The sequence below is a fragment of the Macaca thibetana genome, chromosome 20 (assembly GCF_024542745.1).
Source record: "Macaca thibetana thibetana isolate TM-01 chromosome 20, ASM2454274v1, whole genome shotgun sequence".
NCBI classification, from domain to species: domain Eukaryota; kingdom Metazoa; phylum Chordata; class Mammalia; order Primates; family Cercopithecidae; genus Macaca; species Macaca thibetana.
In genome coordinates this window covers 27102385-27123610 of record NC_065597.1, presented here as the reverse complement: position 1 = coordinate 27123610, position 21226 = coordinate 27102385, and the positions used below count along the sequence as shown (strand labels likewise).

General features: G+C 43.7%; 1 protein-coding gene across 1 annotated transcript in view; it reads left to right on the top strand.

Moving 5' to 3' along the window:
• MBTPS1 (membrane bound transcription factor peptidase, site 1) overlaps positions 1–21226 on the top strand; it is a 65392-nt gene that overhangs the window by 2258 nt on the left and 41908 nt on the right. The window contains exons 2-4 of the mRNA XM_050775043.1: positions 13111–13597; positions 15852–16109; positions 19408–19611. Coding sequence (XP_050631000.1) covers positions 13429–13597; positions 15852–16109; positions 19408–19611 — 631 coding nt within the window. The 5' untranslated portion in view covers positions 13111–13428. The remainder of the gene's footprint in view (positions 1–13110; positions 13598–15851; positions 16110–19407; positions 19612–21226) is intronic.

Here is a 21226-nt window from a genome sequence, read left to right as displayed (position 1 = left end):
CCTGGGTTCAAGCGATTCTCCTGCCTCAGCCTCCCAAGTAGCCGGGACTACAGGCGCCTGCCACCACGCCCGGCTCATTTTTGTATTTGTAGTAGAGACGGGGTTTTACCATATTGGTCAGGCTGGTTTCAGACTCCTTGACCTTGTGATCCGCCAGCGTCGGCCTCCCAAAGTACTGGGATTACAGGCGTGAGCTACCGTGCCCAGTTGAGGAAACGCATTTTAAAGTAAAATAAGGAAGGTAAGAAGTTTGGAGGTGCCCTGTATGTGACCAACTAATACTGAATGACTAAAGTGTGAGACTAAAAGACAAGAGTGACGTGTATGAAATAGTAGGCAGTGAAGACACCACAGACCAAGGTTTCTCACTCTTGACTGTAGTGATACATTGGGATGAAGTTTTTTTGTTTTTAATACAAGACCACCTGATGGATAGAGTGTGCCAGAAGAAATGGTTGCATTGGATGTAAGAATACACCAGAATAAGTAAGAGACGTGATGATGAAAGCAACAGGTTGGCTGGCCACAGTGGCTCATGCCTGTAATCCCAGCGCTTTGGGAGGCCGAGGCAGGTGGATCGTGAGGTCAGGAGATCGAGACCATCCTGGCTAACATGGTGAAATCCCATCTCTGCTAAAAATACAAAAAATTACCCGGGCATGGTGGCACACGCCTGTGATTCCAGCTACTTGGGAGGCTGAGGCAGGATAATCGTGTGAACCCGGGAGGCAGAGGTTGCAGTGAGCCAAGATCTCGTCATTGCACTCCACCCTGGTGACATAGCGAGACTCCGTCTCAAAAAAAAAGAAAGAAGACACCTTTGTTTTACTATAGTTTGGTCTGGCATGACTTAATTGTTAGCCTGTTAAACAGTGGTAATACAGCCAAGTATGTAATTGGTTCTGATGGTGGGAGTTTTTCAGCCGACTTTTAGTTGGACTGGATAGTAACCTTTCGTGGTCTAAACACAGTTCAGTCTCCTTTGGAGCTATTTTAGTAAACTAGTTTATTACAAAGCAAGGCATAGCTGCATAATTAGATGATTATCGGGTGATAAAAGTCATTTTCTCTCACCTGCATTATGTTCTAATTATTTTTAAAGAGATAATTTCAGATATATTTTAGTTATGCCCAGAATTATAATCTGTGTGATATTCCTTTCTTGTGAAAATTGTAAGTGGGAGACTCCAAGAGCTGCACAGAATGCTAGCCACCAGCTGGGCCAGCTGCTTGCCCGGTAATCCATTTCTTCTGCCGAGTCTCCTACACAAATCCTGTTAAGCTGCACAGAATGCTAGCCACCAGCTGAGCCAGTTGCTTGCCCGGTAATACATTTCTTCTGCCGAATCTCCCTTCTACACAAATCCCATTAAGTCCTGTTTTCTGTGTCTATAATTTGAACTGTGTCTTTTTAAGTTAGTGTTTGATGTCAGAAATTTTAAATTTTTCCTGTATTAGAGATGTAATCATTCTCATGAAAAATCGATAGGTATAGAAATACCATCTTTTAAGGTTATGCCTTTGTATGGAAAGATAACCAGGTCTTCTGCATAAAGAATTTATACAAAGTAAATCCGGTTAACATTTAGTGGATCCAGTAACAGCCCTAAGTAGGCTGTCTTAAGTTAAGTGATATTACAAATGATAATAAGCCTTTCAGAATGAACTAGCCAAAAGCTTAGTACTTTCAAAGGCTGTCTTTTCCTTAGGCTGGAAAATAACTTTAGACAGATCTTTGAGAACAATTTGTAGGAGATAGACCCCTTTTAAGCTTTAGTATATGTACAAATAAAATTAAATCTAGCATATATATTTGAATTTTTGTGCCACTGTCTTACCAGAAAGTATGATTTATTTTTTTTTTTTTTTTTTTTTTGAGATGGCATGTCACTCTGTCACCCGGGGTGGAATGCAGTTGCTTGATCTTGGCTCACTGCAACTTCTGCCTCCCAGGTTCAAGCGATTCTCCCAGCCTCAGCCTCCTGAGTAGCTGGGAGTACAGGCACACGCCACCACACCCAGCGAATTTTTGTATTTTTAGTAGAGATGGGGTTTCACCATGTTGGCAGGCTGATCTTGAACTCCTGATCTCAGGTGATCCGCCCCCACCGCACACCCCCAGCCTCAGTCTCCTGCAGTGCTGGGGTTACAGCCATGAGCCACCAAGCCTGGCCTGTTCTTTAAAATTTATTTGAAAAGGTTTATTAAAATACTTAAATGATATGTTTTATCTAAGTATAAAAGTAATGTGCTCCCTATAAACATAAATAAAATAAAGCAGAAATTAACTATCTGTAATCATACAGTTGAAAGGTAGAACCACTGTAACCATTTTGGTATGTGGCTTTCAGTGGGTTTTTTTGTTGTCGTCGTTTCCTTTTGAGACAGAGTCTCAGTTGCCCAGGCTGGAATGCAGTGGCTTTATCTCTGCCCACTGCAACCTCCACCTCCTTGGTTCAAGCGATTCTCATGCCTCAGCCTCCCAAGTAGCTGGGATTACAGGCATGTGTCAACATGCTCAGCTAATTTTTTTGTATTTTTAGTAGAGACAGGGTTTGCTATGTTGGTCAAACTGGTCTTGAACTCCCGGCCTCAAGTGATCCGCCTGCCTTGGCCTCCCAAAGTGCTGGGATTACAGGCATGAGCCACCACACCCAGCTGCATTTTTTTTTCTTGCTCATAGACACATTTTAAAATTAAAATGTAAAATAAAATTTGGATTATATGGTACATGAACTGTTTTACTTAACATTTCATTAGCATTTCCCCATATTTCTATTGTAACAAATGACCACAAACAGTGGCCTAGAACAACATGAAATTACTGTCTCACAGTTCTGGATATCAGAAGTCCAGAATCGGTCTCACTGAGCTCAAGTCAAAGTTTCAGCAGGGCTGTCTCCTTCTGAAGGCTCTGTGGAGAGAATCAGTTTCCTTTTGTTTTGGTTTCTATAGGCCACCTGTGTTCCTTGGCTCCTGACTTCTTCCTCAGATTATCTCATCCTCTTGATTGCTTTCTTTCTTTTTTTCTTTTTTTTTTTTTTTTTTTGAGATGGAGTCTCTCTCTGTCACCCAGGCTGGAATGCAGTGGCACAGTCTTGGCTCACTGCAACCTCTGCCTCCCAGGTTCAAGTGATTCTCCTGCCTCAGCCTCCCAAGTACCTAGGATGACAAGCGCCCACCACCATGCCTAGCTAATTTTTGTATTTTTAATAGAGATGAGGTTTCCCCATGTTGGCCAGGCTGGTCCTGAACGCCTGACCTCAGGTGATCTGCCCACGTCGGCCTCCCACAGTGCTGGGATTACAGGCATGAGCTCCTGTGGCCAGCCAACCTGTTGCTTTCATCATCACGTCTCTTACTACCTGTTCTCATCTCCTGCCTCTCTCTTATAGACACTCTTGTAATGACACCTGGCCCACCTGGATCATCGAGGATACTGTCTCAATGCCTTCATTTAGTCACAGCTGCAAAGTCCCTTTGGCCTATATGCTTTTGTGTATAAAGGAACATTCCCAGGTTCTAGGAATTAGGATGTGGGCATGTTTGTGGGGACCATTGTTGAGCCTACCGCAGGAGGAGCATTTGAAATTGCTGCATGGCATTCTGTGGTGTGCACGAACCATAATTACTTAGTCTCCTTGTTTATGCACATTTAGATGGTCTCCAGCTTTTCCCACTCATACTCTTGCAGTGTATATCCCTGGACATAACGCCTTATGTGCTTCCAGATTCACACTTCTTGGATTAAATCCCTAGGGGAGATTTTAGAAAAGCAGGCGATCTGCGTCTGACGAGTGCAGCCTCTGGAGCGAGGCTGACCACCTGAGTGCCCAGCCCAGCTGTCCTGCTTGCTGGTGTTGTGGCCCCAGGCAAGTTGCTTTGCTACTCTGGGCTTCAGTTCTTACCTGAAAATGGGGGTAGTAATGGTTTGTTGGGAGGACTGAATGAGTTAATACTTGCAGACTACTTAGAATGTCACCTGCTACATAGTCAATGCTCAGTGAGTGTTAGTTTTTGTTATTTTGGATTTGTTGGACCAAAAGTTTTTAGTGTTCGTTTTTAAGCGTTTAATACATATTTGAAAATTGCCATTCTAAAAGGTTGAGGTTTTTTTTTTTAATATTCACCAGCAACGTATGAGGGTACTTATTTTATTGGATTTGTTGACTTAATAAACATGATTTTTATTCTACAGGGGGTGCCTCATTTTTTCTGTCAAAATATCACTTGATTTGTTGAATGTAAATCATAGAAACACAGGTTAATGTTAGCAGAAATTTACCATGAATCTTATCAGGAATTCTGTCAATTTCCTAGAATGAGATATACTTTTAATTTCCCTTTAACTAGCTCAGTCCCATCTTTGGATGTCCTTCTACATAACAATTGATGAGTGTAAATCTATCTGACATGGTATGTGGTTTGGTTTTGTAGCAGTGAACAGCACTGACTGAATCCAATATAAGAGGCTTAGGATGCCCCTGTCACCGCATTTAAAATACCCCCAGGCTCGTGCATCCCTGGCAGGTGAGGCTAAATAAAGAACTTATTTTTTCTGCCTGCTTTGGAAACAGGCTGAACCTAACAGGAAGGCTGCACGAACAGTATGAAACCTTTTTTTCTCTGAAGCATTTGCGAGTAAATTGCAGACCTGATACTCCATTATCCCCCGGTATTTTAGTGGGCGTATCTTCCAAGCAAGGACCTTCTTACATAATCACAGCACAGTTGTTAAAATCAGGAAATTAGTTTTGATACATCACTACCATCTGATCCACAGGCAGGCTTATTTGGGTTTTGCCAGTTGTCCCTGAGTGCCGGTTACAGCAGATGGATCCAGTTTGGATTCATGAGTTGCATTGTCTCTGGAGTCTCCTTCAATCTGGGGCAGTAGCTCAGTCATTCTTGCCTTTCATTACCTTGGTGCTTAGGAAAATTCTAGGCCAGTTGATTTTGTAGAATGTCTCTCAATTTGGGTTGGTCTGATGTTTCTCATGATTTGATTTCAGGTTGTGCATCTTTGTCAGGAACCTCCCAGAAGTGATGCAGGCTCTTCTCAGTGCATCTGCTCTTGTAGACCTGGCTCCATTTGTCCCATTGCTGCTTCCTTTGGACAACTTGCTGGAGCCTCTCCGCTGTAAAATGACTTTTCCCCTTTGAAAAGAGAGATTTTGTTGGCAGTAAGGCATTTTGAGATGATGTAAATATCTCATTCTTCTTCAAACTTTATGTCATTGTGGACTCCTGTTTTCCTGTTTTATTCCATGAATTGGGATCTGTTATATTCATTATTTATTGCGATGCTCAGATTGCCCCGGATTTGGTTAGTGGGGGCCCCTCCAGACTGGCTTCCATGTTCCTTGGACACTTCCCCATCATTCTGTGAGCCTTTCCTCACCGAGTGACACTGTTCCAAACCCGTCTTATTCTTACCCTACCCAACCTGGAACTAGCTCTCTATCCAAAGAGCCTGGGTTCTTTTAGTGGAGAGTGATATTTAGAACCAGTTGTGGGCACTAGGTGGGCTCCTTGCTATTGGGATTTCGCTGCTGCCACACGCTTTTGGAGATAGCTAGGAAATGTATGTAGCATGTACACATGCACTTAGATTTCTTTCTTTCTACATCTGTTAGTCTGTGTATTGAAAACCTTAAATGCAGACCAGCATTTATCATTTTGTTCTGATACTGAATGGTTCATTTATATTTTTCTCTTTCATGTTTCTAACTTCCTTCTCTGACAGTAAGAAAGCTCCATCCCATTATATGTAAAATATTTATTTGATCAGACAGTTTCACCTTCACTGCTATCACCCCATTGCCTGCGTGGTGCCTTCTTCACTTGCCCGGCTCTGACCCCCTCACCTGGTGCCTCTCCCTTCACATACCTTCCTCACTCTGCTCAGACTCGAAGACCCCGTGGTGGGCTTCTGCCATTCTCCTATGAATTCCTGCCTTCTTGTCTTCAGCAGAATTCTTCAGAAAGGGAAGAAGAAAGGCAGAGTTAGCACTCTTTTTAGAAAGTGCTTTTCTTGGGCTGAGTGCAGTGGCTCAGGCCTATAATCCCAGCACTTCGGGAGGCCGAGGGGGTGGTGGATCACCTGAGGTCAGGTTGCCGTCTCTACTAAAAGTACAAAAATTAGCTGGGCGTGGTGGCGGGCGCCTGTAATCCCAGCTACTGGGGAGGCTGAGGCAGGAGAATCGCTTGAACCGGGAGACAGAGGTTGCAGTGAGCGGAGATGGCGCCATTGCACTCCAGCCTGGGCAACAAGAGCAAAACTCTGTCTCAAAACAAAACAAAACAAAAAAGCAAGCAGTGAAACTCCATCTAAAAAGAAGAAAAAAGTGCTTTTCCTTAGGTGTGTGTGTCTGTATCTGCCTGTGCATGCTCTGTCTGCCTGTCCTGCTGCTGCTTGCCTGCTTACCTCTCAGTGGTGAGCCTGTCTTGGGAAGTGTGCCCATCGGGTTTGCATTATGTAGTGAGAACCAGGAGGGACCAGTCATCACAGCTGAATAGATGTATTAGACCCTGGAAAGTGCAGTCTGTGCTTGCAAAGCCTCACGGACTTGTCTAGTGAGTCAGTGGGAACAAGATCTCCTTAGGCCCAGGCCAGACATGGTGGCTCACGCCTATAATCCCAACATTCTGAGAGGCTGAGGCAGGAGGATCTCTTGAGCCTGGGAGTTTGAAACCAGCCTGGGCAACATGGTGAGACCCCATTTCTACCAAAAAAAAAAAAAAAAAAAAAATTAGCTGGGCATAGTGGTGCTATTGTAGTCCCAGCAACTACTGGGCTGAGGTGAAAGGATCACTTGAGCCTCAAGAGGGTGAGGCTGCAGTGAACCGTGATTGTGCCACTGCCTTCCAGCCTGGGGGACCAAGCGGGACCCTGTCTCAAAAAAAAAAAAAAAGGCCCAGGAGTTCGGGGTTGGTAACAAGCACAGCCTTGGGGACCCCAGTCCCTCTGCCATCATTTACTGGTCTCTTGCCCCCATTTCGGCATTTTTGTTTTCCTTAAAGGAAATTTACATTTTGAAACCACCTTATTCTAGGATTGGGAAACTATAGAAACTTCAGGATCTGTTGCCATATTTTTTGAGCCATAAATCCTTTGAAATAGTGTCTTGTTAGAGCCTGGATTTTAGCTCACCTTTTAGGAACACAAGCAGGTCCACGAGATCCAAACACAGCAAGGGGTGTGTCCTTGTCCCTGTCATTTCCAGCCTCATCATTCATCCCCATGGGATTTTTACACTTGAAGGCACCTTCCTTCTAGCCGCTGGTGATTTGGTAGACTGGAGCAGGTGGGCTGGAGTTGATAGGCTTGGTAAAATGCAGTCTCGCGGCCAGGCTCACCCACTCACTAGTGTGGGCCTTTTCCAGAAGGGACCAGTTACTAAACCAGCGGTCTCTGTCTCTTCAGCTTGCCCACCTTCCTTTTGTAAATTATTTCCCACAGATTTTGATTTCCTTCTGACTTTCCTGTGTCCTCTGTCTTTTGCCATGTCTGAAAGAAAAGGTACTGGATTGCCTGGGATTCTGCCCTAAGCCATGCCCTAGACCCTGAGGCTCATCCTAAATTGAACATGCTCAGAGCTCAGCTCCTGCTGGTGTCTCCCAAGCCAGCTTCCCTGCTGTCTTCCCCGTCTCAGTTAGGGGCAAGCTCCACTGGTCCAGTCGGGCAACCAGCCTTGGTGTTGCCATGAATCCTCACTTGTGTGCCCCCCACATCTGGTGGACAGCACATCTGTCACTTCTACCTTCATATCTGTAATGTCATTGCCTCTTATCACCTCCCCTGCCCGCCCTGGTCCAAGCCAGCATCTGCTCTCCCTTGGCTTGTTCTCTACAGAAGTCCTCCAGATGCTCCCTGCCTCAGCCTGTGCCCCCTTCCACACCGCAGCCAGAGTGACTGGGCTAAAACGCAAGCCACACGTGCTCAGGACTGCCTCACGCTTTCTCTTCCCATTCAGAATCAGAGCTGAAGTCCTTTCTGGGACCCGCAGGCCCTCCCTGGGCCATCTCCCCCGTTTCCTCAGGTTTCATCTTCGGCTTTCCCTTGCTTCATGCTGGCTTCTTTGCCTTTCTTTCCTCACACACACCAGGAATGGTCCTTGCCCCAGGGCCTTTTCACTTGCTTTCCCACTGTCTGGATTCTCTTTCCCCAGACCCTTGGCCTGTTTCCTGCATCCGAAAAGGCCCCTTCTCAGCAGCTGCTGTAGGTAGCACTGTAGCAGAAAGCCAGCTCTCTCCTGACTTGTATTCCTTTTCTTTGTTTTTTCCTACTTCTTCTTCTTATTATTATTATTAAGATGAAGTTTTGCTCTTGTTGCCCAGGCTGGAGTGTAGTGGTGTGATCTTGACTCACTGCAATGTCTGCCTCCTGGGTTCAAGTGATTCTCCTGCCTGAGCCTCATGAGTAGCTGGGACTACAGGCGCCTGCCACTACGCACGACTAATTTTTTTGTTTTTGGTACAGATGGGGTTTCACCATGTTGGCCAGGGTGGTCTCGGACTCCTGGCCTCAGGTGATCCACCCGCCTTGGCCTCCCAAAGTGCTGGAATTACAGATGTGACCCACCATGCCCAGCTGTTTTTTCTCCTTCCCAAATGTAGTTTTTATCACCATCTAAATACCATATGTTTTACTTGTCTTAGTTACGATCTGTCTCCCTGCACTGGAAGGTAAGCTCCATGAGGTCAGAGATTTCTATGGTGTTTTGTTTATTACTCTATTCCTACTCCTAGAACAGTGCCTGGCTTTTAGTAGTTTCTCACTGAGTGAGTTGGATGGGTGAACACAGGAGCTCAGCAATCTCATCCTTTGGCTGTGTTTTATCTCTGTGCTGTTCACTGCCATTGGATGGAAGAGGTCCGCATTTCCAGTTGTTGGCTGGGGTGTACCTGCTTGAGGTCCTCTCCGCCCCCCTCATCTTTCAGCCTCTCCAGACCGACCCCTCTTTGCCTCCCTCCTCAGGCTGGGCGGTGCTGATCCTTGCATGTCTTCCTGTGTTTACAGCGTTGCCATCCTTGGGATGCTCTGCTCCTCCCTCCCTCGCGCCCATCTTTCAGTCCTGCTGAGCTCAGATTCTTCCAGAGCTGCTGCAGTGCCCTCTCCCCAGCAGAAGCCGCCTTTTCACAGTGTGTCAGTTCAGCGTCTATGAGCCTGGATGCCTGCCTCGCCTTTGGCATTTTCATTTCCTGCATTTTGTTTAGTTGTGTTTGGCTTCCTTAAATTTAACTAGATCACACTTTGAAGGTTGTGCCCCGACGTGCTAATAATCCGTGTTTGTTCTGTAGTACCTGATAGTATCTTAAGTTGGTAAGTACTCTAAAATTGCCTGATCTAATGAATAAGTTAAGGCAAAGTGTCTTATGATAATAATTGCCTTCTCCGTTTTCCAAAAACCCCAAGTTTATTATTATTTTTAATTTGGGGAAGAACTGATTACCTTAGAGGTTTTTTTTCATTTATTATTATTATTTTTTTTTGAGACAGTCTTGCCGTCACCCAGGCGGGACTGCTGCAGTGGCACAATCTCAGCTCACTGCCGCCTCTGCCTCCTGGGTTCAAACGATTATCCTGCCTCAGCCTCCCCAGTAGTTGGGATTACAGGCATGCACCACAATGCCCAACTAATTTTTTTTTCAGTAGATACAGGGTTTCACCATGTTGGCCAGGCTGGTGTCCAACTCCTGGCCTCAAGTGATCCGCCCGCCTCAGCCTCCCAAAGTGGAATCACACTGGGATTACAGGTGTGAGCCAGCACACCTGGCCTTTTTTTCATTAAAAAACCCCCAAACCCGGCTGGGTGCGGTGGCTCATGCCTGTAATCCCAGCACTTTGAAAGGCCGAGGCAGGTGGATCACGAGGTCAGCAGATCAAGACCATCCTGGCTAACATGGTGAAACCCCGTCTTTACTAAAAATACAAAAAAAAATTAGCCGGGCATGGTGGTGGGCGCCTGTAGTCCCAGCTACTTGGGAGGCTGAGGCAGGAGAATGACATGAACCCGGGAGGCGGAGCTTGCAGTGAGCCGAGATCGTGCCACTGCACTCCAGCCTGGGTGACTGAGCAAGACTCCATCTCAGAAACAAACAAACAAACAAAAAACCCCTTTCTTTCCATTTCTTTTCTTTTCTTTCTTTCTTTATTTATTTATTTTATTTTTTTTTGAGACAGAGTTTCGCTCTTTTTGCCCAGGCTGGAGTGCAATGGCGCGATCTCGGCTCACCGCAACCTCCGCCTCCCGGGTTCAAGCGATTCTCCTGCCTCAGCCTCCCGAGTAGCTGGGATTACAGGCATGTGCCACCACCCCGGCTAATTTTGTATTTTTAGTAGAGACGGGGTTTCTCCATGTTGGTCAGGCTGGTCTTGAACTCCCGACGTCAGGTGATGCACCTGCCTCGGCCTCCCAAAGTGCTGGAATTACAAGCGTGAGCCACCGCGCCTGGCTCCATTTCTTTTAAAGGCAAGTATCTGCCTAAGTTGTAAGAGAACATCAGCCATCTCTTCTGCATGGGCTGTGTTACAAGTTCTTACCTAAGAGTCTTTACCTTTGAGTGAATTATTTTAGAACAGGTTGAATTAAAGTTGATTTAACCCAGTTGGATCTAAGATTTTTCTCACTACTATTACTTACTTATATTTGTGTTACATGGAGCCCACATGTGTCACAGATTCTTTAGCTTGAGGCAGAAAAGTTTTAAGAGGCTTTTTTGTTTGTTTTTTAAGTGGAGACAGAGTCTCACTGTGTCACCCAGGCTGGAATGTAGTGGTGCACTCTTGGCCCACTGCAACCCTCCAGGCTCAAGCGATCTTCCTGAGAAGCTGGGACTATAGATGCGCCACCATGCCTGGCTAATTTTTAATTTTTTTTTTGTAGAGATGGGGTTTCTCCATGTTGCCCAGGCTGGTCTCAAACCCCTGGGCTCAAATGATTATTCCTTCCTTTTTAACAGCAACATCAAAAAACCTGCCTTGAGTGAGGAACCCATTTAATAAATATCTTTTAAATATATATTCATTTACTGTGCTATAAGAACTGTTATTACTGGCTTTTATCTTCTTTGGCCAGTAGTCTTTAATTAAGCTAGATACATGCTTCATGTCATTATTTTCTTTGTACTCCACTGCTGGATGTATCAAGCATAAAGAAACTGAGAAATAGGGGCTTACTCCTGAGTAAACTTCTGTGAAACCTGTTAGGGTGGCTTTAGGTGCCCTCTGCTTTTCTGGTCTTTCTGTTTGGCTCTTTGTTTTTGCTCGTGCAGTTGGCATTCTCGTTGTTCTTGTCAAGGTGGATGTAACTGCTTTAAACTTTCACTCGTCTCAGATGAGTTCCATGTCTCTTAGTTGCCAGTGCCAGTGCCAGAGATAGACTTGTTTTTCAGGATCAGTTGTTAGTACAGTAGTGAGAGTCCCTACTTAGTAAATGTAAAAACATCATTTGGATATTTTAACCCCTCACAGTACTTTTATCAATGTTTTTCTACTTGCAGAAGCACGTGTTGATAGTTCCAGAAGCCAAAAACTCGGAAGCACCAGTTTCTGCCAGAAGAATGAGTTTTACAGCTTGAAGTACCTTTCCTAATAGATGACTAACTCCTTGTCCTTAATGTTTTCTCTTTAAATACAAGTAGTGAGCAGACATGGTGGCTCATGACTGTAATCTCAACACTTTGGGAGGCCAAGGTGGCTGGATCACCTGAGTTTGAGACCAGCCTGGACAAAATGCCGAGACCCCTTCTCTATATTAAAATCCAAAAATTAGCTGGGTGTGGTGATGCATACCTGTAGTCCCAGCTACTCGGGGGGCTGAGGCCGGAGGATTGCTTGAGCCCAGGAAGTTGAGGCTGCAGTAAACTGTGCAGAGATTGCGCCACCCACTCCAGCCTGGGTGTCAGAGTGAGACCCTTCCTCAAAATAAATAAATAAATAAATAAATAAATAAATAAATAAATAAATAAAGATAAGAATAATAAAATCCTAAGTAACACTGGAAGGCCTGTCTTGCTTCATTTACGCATCCCCCACCCTGTTGGATTATTTATGCCCCAGGTATGGTCTATGCAACTGATTTTTGTGGGTATGTTACAGCCAGCATTGTTCTTTACTATTGCTCTGTTTTCATTGTGAAGAATGGCAGTTTTTCTTACAATTATATGTTTTGGAAGATGTCAGTGCCCATGTGTAATTTAATATTCAAACGACATTTTTCTTTAGCAATAACTTCCCTCACAAACTGTCCTCTCATGTCACTCCAGTAAAGAGATAATCTGGTTTTATAACACATTTAGCGAGTTATATTTTTTTAAGTGTGAGGTTTCACACTTAAAATAGATTTCAAGACAGTAAACTCTTTTATGCTCTTTTCATAGAATTGGTAGAAAATATTTCAAAATCTGTAATGTTAAAGCATAGTGTTTCTTAAAGAAGGTGTTAAATATCACTTATATGGAAATTCCTTTGCTGTTAGGTATTAATGTTACAGCAGAAAGTAAGGATGTATACCAAGCTTTTGCCTGAAAACTTCATGAAATTTGTGGGAAGTAAAAGTGCCAACTGGGGAAATGCTCTGGGGATTGAGTTGCAAATGATAGGAAATATAGAATCTGAAACAGAACGAAGGATCATCCTGATTCCTTCTTCTCTTTGACTGCTCGAATGCTCAGGTCCAGTGTGCTTAATATTTTTGGTGTTGTTTTGTTATCCTTAGTTTTTTCCATTTTTCTCATTTATTTTATTGTTTTATTTTTGAAGATGCCTAAAAAAATTTTCCCATGAAAGCAGTGAGTAATAAGTAAATAAACATGAAATAATACGTTTCATGGTTGTATGGCACATTAATTTGTATTAAAACTGGGATATCTCTTTTACTGTCTTATTTATTATTTTAGACATAGGGTCTCACTTTGTTGCTCAGGCTGGACTCAAACTCCTGGGCTCAAATGATCTTCCTACCTCAGCCTCCCAAGTAGCTGATCTACAGGCACCTACCACCTTGCCTGACTGACCCACCTGTTTAAATTATAAATACAACTAAATCATACCTGGCTATGTCAGTTTGCTGCTAATGTCTGTGTGCACTGTTTTTTGTTTCATAGATTGGCTCACAGTGGTTGACTGATCAACCCCATTGGACGTTGGTTCTGTGGTACAAATGGAGTATAGGACTCAGTCATCACGGCCTGAGTGAGAGAAGCCGTATTTCCAAGATGGAGAAGAAGCGGAGAAAGAAATGAAAGCCTCGCTTCAGGCTGAACCACAAAAGGCCATGGGATTTAACTTTTATTTACGTTGGACAAGACTGTAAGATGGCTGATCAGTAATGTTACAGCTTTTAGCCGAAACAAAAATTTACTTCTAATCAAGAAGAAAAAAGTGTGATTTGAACGTATGCAATTTTATGATCATATTCGCTTATGACCATGAAGCTTGTCAACATCTGGCTGCTTCTGCTAGTGGTTTTGCTCTGTGGGAAGAAACATCTGGGCGACAGACTGGAAAAGAAATCTTTTGAAAAGGCCCCATGCCCTGGCTGTTCCCACCTGACTTTGAAGGTGGAATTCTCATCAACAGTTGTGGAATATGGTAATGATGTTGTCTTAAATATTAGGACCTCCCATCCTATTTTTTTCAAGTTTACTTAATATAAAATTAGCTATTGCTGAAGAACACGTTCGTCTTTTCTACAGTCTATTTCTTTTTTTTTTTGGAGACAGAGTTTCACTCTGTCACCCAGGCTGGAGGCAGTGGCATGATCTCTGCTCACTGTGACCTCTGCCTCCTGGGTTGAAGTAATTCTCATGCCTGAGCCTCCCAAGTAGCTGGGATTATAGGTACCTGCCACTGTGCCTGGCTAATATTTTGTTTTTGAGATGGAGTCTCACTCTGTTGCCCAGGCCGGAGTGCAATGCTGCGATCTCGGTTCATTGCAGCTTCTACCTTCCGGGTTCAAGCAATTCTGCCTCAGCCTCCCGAGCAGCTGGGACTACAGGCACCCACCACAACTCCCAGCTAATTTTTTCTATTTTTAGTAGAGATGGGGTTTCACCATCTTGGCCAGGCTGGTCTCGAACTCCTGACCTCATGATCTGCCCACCTTGGCCTACCAGAGTGTTGGGACTACAGGCATGGTGGCTCATGGCCTTTTTTTTTTTTTTTTTTTTTTTTTTTGTATTTTTAGTAGAGATGGGGTTTCAGCATCTTGGCCAGGCTGGTCTTGAACTCCTGACCTCAAGTGATCACCCTCCTTGGCCTCCCAAAGTGCTGGGATTACAGGCATGAGCCACGATACCTGGTCTTCTGTAGTGAATTTCCAATGGGTTGACTGCACAGCTCATGAATATTAACTTTGCATAAGTTTGTTTTCCCAGTAGAGTAAGCTTATATGATACAAGGAAATTGACATGAATTATTTACCTACACCTTTTTTTTTTTTCCTTTTGGAGACAGAGTTTTGCTCTTGTCACCCAGGCTGGAGTGCAGTGGTGCCATCTCAGCTCATTGCAGCCTTGACTTCCCACGCACAAGTGATCTCCCACTTCAGCCTCCCAAGTAGCTGGGACTATAGGCACCTGCCACCATGCCCAGCTGATTTTTTTCTTTTTCTTTCTTTCTTTTTTTTTTTTTTTGAGATGGAGATTCACTCTTGTTGCCCAGGCTGGAGTGCAGTGGCGCCATCTCAGCTCACCACAACCTCTGCCTCCCGGGTTCAAGCCATTCTCCTGCCTCAGCCTCCCGAGTAGCTGGGATTACAGGCATGCGCCACCACGCCCGGCTAATTTTGTATTTTTAGTAGAGACTGCATTTTTCCATGTTGGTCAGGCGGTCTTGCACTCCTGACCTCAGGTGATCCTCTCGCCTTGGCCTCCCAAAGTGTTGAGATTATAGGCATGAGCCACTGTGCCCGGCCTGCCCAGCTAATTTTTTGTTTCACCATGTTGCCCAGCCTGGTCTTAAACTCCTGAGCTCAAGCAATCCACCCACATTGACCTCCCAGAGTGCTGGGATTACAGGCATGAGCCACTATGCCCAGCCTACACCTTGATTCTTTGGAACAGGTGCCATTGTAGTTGGTAAGGATGGGGAGCTGGGAGGTACTGAATGTTTATGTTCTAAAGTTTATGTGAAGAACTAAGCAAACAGTGTCACTTAATCCACTCTGGAATTTTGCTATTGTTTTCATTTTAAGAAACACTAACTGAGCATTCAGTTCTCTGAATTTTTTTCCTGTTTGAAAAAAAATTATATGCATTTCTTTGTTGTGTATTCAGACTACTGTAGGTATATGCTTTTTTAAAAATATCACAGGTATCTGGTTTTGAATGATGTATTCTGTGTGGTTAGGTGATTCATACAGATATTTATTTATTTATTGATTTGGGACAGAGTCTTGCTCTGTCACCAGGTAGGGGTGCAGTGGCGTGATCTCAGCTCACTGCAGCCTCTGCCTCCCGGGTTCAAGTGATTCTCCTGTCTTAGCCTCCCAGGATTATGGGCGCCCACCACCACACCCAGCTAATTTTTTGTATTTTTAGTAGAGATGGGGTTTCACTATGTTGGCCAGGCTGGTATCAAACTCCTCACCTCATAATCTGCCCACGTCGGCCTCGCAAAGTACTGGGATTACAGGTGTGAGCCACCGCGCCCAGCCCCACGTAGATGATTTTTACTCAAAGCTCTGCAGACAGCTGTCTAGGCATTTAAAGTAGTCTTTGTGTTTTCCTTTCATCTGCTGTGGGCTTTAAGATAATTTTTGTTTTGCCAGATTTAGATACAATGTAGTATATGTTATAATGTATGTGCATAAATTCTTATTTTTGTTTGTGGTGATTGGTTTCAGAATATATTGTGGCTTTCAATGGATACTTTACAGCCAAAGCTAGAAATTCATTTATTTCAAGTGCCCTGAAGAGCAGTGAAGTAGACAACTGGAGAATTATACCTCGAAACAATCCATCCAGTGACTACCCTAGTGATTTTGAGGTGATTCAGATAAAAGAAAAACAGAAAGCAGGGCTGCTGACACTTGAAGATCATCCAAACATCAAACGGGTCACGCCCCAACGGAAAGTCTTCCGTTCCCTCAAGTATGCAGAATGTGAGTATCGTGATTGTAGGCAAATTTCTGTCTCTGCCATTTACTTTGAAAAATCTCAAAGTGCAGAGTACTTGAAAAATAGTACAGTGAGTATCTGTGTCCTTCCATCTAGTTTGCTAATTGTGAACATTTTCCTGGTAGGAATTTTTTAGTTTAGTTTTTTTTTTTAGTGCACAGGGTTGGTGGTAGGGGGGTGGAATTATTTTTTAAAAAGAGACCTCGTGCTGTTCTGGTAAAAGAAAATCTGAGGGTTTGCAGTAGTAGATGGTAGTGATCTTTGTTTCTGTTGGAAGTGATTTTCGCCAGCTTCGTCTCAGAGCTTTCAGACTTCAAGGCTGCGGCTGCCTTCTCGTGCTGAAAGACACATCCTTACGTCTGCTTCTTCCTTGCATTTTGCTTCTTTCAGTGTGTGTGTGTGTGTGTGTGTGTGTGTGTGTGTGTGTGTGTTTTTCTTTTTATTTGTTTATTTTTTCAGGACGGAGTTTCACTCTTGTTGCCCAGGCTGAAGTGCAGTGGCGTGATCTTGGCTCACTGTAGCCTCCACCTCCCGGGTTCCAGCGATTCTCCTGCCTCAGCCTCCCAAGTAGCTGGGATTACAGGCATGGGCCACCACACCCAGCTAATGTATTTTTAGTAGAGATGGGGCTTCTCCATGTTGGTCAGGCTGGTCTTGAACTCCTGACCTCAAGTGATCTGCCATCCTCAGCCTCCCAAAGTGCTGGGATTACAGGCGTGAGCCACTGTGCCCGGCCCCATTTTTTAAGGCACTCTTGCAAAACATGTTTTCCTTGGGTTTCATTTTGTTTTTCTCAAAGCCTCCTGACCAGCAATGGTCATGCATCAGCTGGGTTTATTTAAGTCATCAGCTGTGCACGTGTGAGGATGGAAGGAATTTGGCTTTTCCTTTTCTTCTCCAGGGCTTAGTCCTTCCTACTTCATTACAATTGGGCTTGTCAAGATAGAGTTTAGCCTCAAATAATAAATTGCGTATTTATTAAATGATATTTTCCAAAGATATATATTACCAAAGGAAAAGGATTTTTTTTTTCCTGTTTATCTTAAATCAGGTTAACAAATTGCTAGTTCTGTTATTGTTTACTATCATTTCTTTCATCAGAAGGAAGAAGAAATTAAAATGTTACTCTTCTTTATCTGTCATATTTTAGGCCTAAGAGCCTCTGAGGTTTTGCTGCATTACACACACACACACACACACACACACACACACACGAAGAGAAGTTTAATTTTCATAGTAAAACCAGGTGTAAACTTCAGGCATCTGACTTTTTCAGAGCGTTTGCTGCTACTCCAGATGTTATGTATTATTCTCCTTGAAAAGCAGTGACACCTCAGAATAATCCAGGAAGATAAAAGCCAGTCAAACCTGATACAATTAGTCAAATGTATACATTGTGGTATTTTACTTGACTTTATTTAAAGAGCTCTAGAATGCTTTAGGAGACACGGAGTTGCCTAATTTTAGCACAAGAATCCTAGACTCTCTGGAGGTGGGATTCCCTTGGACACCATCTCCACTGCATGTGTCCTGGGTGCCTGACACCCCTGTGAGGGGAAACTTGCCCACGTTGCACGCCCATGCCCCTTGAAGTTAGCTGTGACATTCAGCAGTAGGCGCCTTTTCCATCTTGAAGCTTCAGTTTTTCTCATTCATAAAATGGAGATGATACTCCCTACCTCACGGGGCTCTCATGAAGATAACACGAAGTAATGCATATGAGGAAAGCAGTAGAGTGTTCAGGATGTTGTAAGTAACCAAATGTTAACAATTTCTATGGCTCTTGTTCATAGAAGGTTTTGCTTTATGCTTTATTTTGGGCTGACACCATTCTCACTCTGGATCCCACCCATTTGATTCTATCCCATGGGCCGTAAGACAAAGCCTACCTGTTTTCTACAAGACAATAGTTAAAGATATGATGAAGATAGCTGTCTTTTTGATATTTGAAGATACCCATGGTGTGTCTCTTCTGGCAGTTTTTTCTCTCCAAGCTAATCCCCAGTTCCTTCCATAGTTACTCAGATGACATGATTTCAAGTCTGCTCATCATTTTAAGTGTTTTCCTTTGAATGTACTAATTTTTCTCAATTGTTCTAAAGCTGTGAAGCCCTGAACTGAGTATAATACTGGAGGTGTAGTCTGGCCTGTGCAGGGTCGAGCGGAGCAGACCCCTTCCTGGTCTCGGTGTTGCTCTTCAGTCAGCACCTCCAGCACTGTCCTGTGCTGTTGACTGAAAGATCAGACTCAGCATAGGAATTTCAATTAAGAACCATTTCAGCTGGACTGTGCAAATATTTACTTACCAGAATTGACGTGACTGTATATGCTTCCAGGTCCCTGTACTTACATGGGTGTCGCTTGGTAAGGCTGGAATAAAAATGACAATGATTTGCTTTAGAAACAGAACTGTATTAGTATTATGGATTTTCTCTTCTTAAAACTGATTTGAAATATGACTTGTTCATTGTAACATGGTCTTTGAAAGGTAAAGGGAAAACTCTTAGGCCATTTCTGTGGTATTTCCTTTTTCCTCCGGTTTTTAAAAATAAAGAGACTTACAGGTGGTAAAATTCGTCCTTTTTATTTTTATTTACTTATTTTTTTCGTCCTTTTTAGAGTACAGTTTGGCAAGTTTTGGCAAAAGTATACCATCAAATATCCACCAACAAAATCAAGATATGGAATAATTCCATCACCCTTAGAAATTCCCCGTCTCTCACTCCTTTGTAGTTCTTTTGGTTTTTGAAAGGTGAAATTCTAGCAGACAAGAATATTGAGAATATTGAGCAATATATGGTTTTTTAAAGTCCTGTTGATATTTGATGCTCAATGGGATAACATGGCTTTTGCCTACCCCAGAAATCTAGTGAAACGTCTAGTGAAAATAAAACTCCATGAAAGTCAAAGCTCAGGGTCATTTTCTTTAACTTCTCCCCTTTCTGGTTCAGTGAGAACAAGTTGCTGATGAAAAATCAGGTTTGTCTTTAGTGTTAGTATCACAGTTAGCTTCTTAAAATTATTATTATTTAATTTAATCAGTCTTTCTCTGCCTTACATTGGTTAGAAAATTTCAAGTAGAGAACTATTTAGGAATAATATGACAGCTAAATAACATTCTATAATCATAATTGCATTGAGACTGTCCTAGAAAAAGAAGATAACCCCACTTTCCCTCAAACAGAATGGCAAATGGTAATCCTCGCTGTGTTTGGGATAGTTTTGCCTGGTGGGTGTCGTGTTTTGCTCTTCTGTTCTGACCTTCCTCTCCCTTGCCTCTAGCTGACCCCACAGTACCCTGCAATGAAACCCGATGGAGCCAGAAGTGGCAGTCATCACGTCCCTTGCGAAGAGCCAGTCTCTCCCTGGGCTCTGGCTTCTGGCATGCTACGGGAAGGCATTCGAGCAGACGGCTGCTGAGAGCCATCCCGCGCCAGGTTGCCCAGACACTGCAGGCAGACGTGCTCTGGCAGATGGGATATACAGGTGCGTGCTATTACCCAGGGAAGGTGCGGAAAGTCCAGACATCTAAGAATTCCGTGTTCGGGACTGCCTAGTGCGAAAGCCCTGCAGCCTTCCACTTCTAACCTTACTATTTGTTGAGCTGGAAGGTAGCCAAGTACTCCTCGTCTTTGACTCCTGTTATGCCAGGCATCTGTTTCTGTGGCTTTTCTAATTGCCACCATTTGTGTCTTATTTTTGTTACCATTTCTGAGGTTAGAAGAGGCAGACTGTGGAGCACTTCTCTCCTGTTGACACATACACAAACGAGCACAGCACTGCCGGCTGCTGGCACTTCTTGGGGAAAGATGGTCCCTGATCTGGGCAATTCCATGGAAATTAGTTTATCACTTGAATTTGGTGCCCTGAATGCAGAGTGACTAAGTAATTGACTATCAACCTGCTAATGATTTGTTTGGGAACAGAAAGCGGTGTTAATGATCATGTCCTGTGAGATAAAACTCAGAACAATAAGGGTTTTTCCTTTGCTGATTCATCATGACAAAACATTCCTGTTTTATCTAATATGAAGATTTTTACCTTCTAAATGTAAACCAGTTTCACCTGCTCCCAGGAAATCTCGGTTTGCCTAGGTGTCTTTCTGGTATCTCCTTGACTTAGGGACCCTTACCTCTCCTTTGATCTCCTTGGCACCCTGCCCTCCAAAATGTCTGAGATACTTCAACTTTTAATACCTGGTGGACTGGCATTTCATTAAAATGTGTGTCTCCCCATGGTTTTACCTTTTTAGAGTGAGAACTCCTTCACAAAACAAGTTTTCTAATCGTCAGAAATAGTTTTTTATTCCCCCCAAACCAAATGGTTTCTGATTTTGTGTGTGCATTTTTTAAAAGTAGCATTGATTTTTATATTTATCTCAGTTTAATAGATTGTTCAACATAGTACTGATATGTACACAGCCCTTTTGCCAGAAAGACATTACCCTCTTTACACTGGTTAGCTGTTAAGTCATACAGGTATTCTATACTTTTTCTAGATACTTTCTAGAATTTTTGGTCGGACAGGCCAGTTGTATTTCACATTGGTGTTGATGGCTTTGGCCAGTATCTGGAATAGACTTACTATTCTAGAAAAGTGCACGCTGCAGTGATTTTTCTTAGGTGTGATGAGCGCCATGTGGTGTTAGCTGTTCCTCGCGGCAGCGTTTGCTGTTTTATCAATGAGCTGCATGGAGTAAACTGCTGTCCTTGTCAGGAATAAGAATGGTTCCCTCTTTTCCCCTTTTCTGTGTCCTGCTCCTTGGCTGTGTGGTTTGTGAGTGTTTTGCAGGGCCTCTGAGAAGCGGGGGTGGAGACCTGTGATAAACTGCCAGAAGGAGAGTGTTGGTAGCTGCCATCCTGGAGCCTTGAGAAGCCCGCTAGGAGTGGAAGGGGTGGTTCCATCCTGAGTGCTGGTGGCAATTGAGGAGGGTCTAGAAGGATTTTCTGCTTATCCTTAAATCTTATTTGGCGACAGATGATGGCATTGTTCCTGCTGTCCTCTTTGCTTGGCCTTGGCTTAGCCGGCTGACCCTGGGAGCAGCTGGTCTAACTTGTTTGCTCTGAGCAGGCTTTGGCCTTCCACAGGATGTCATTTTCTG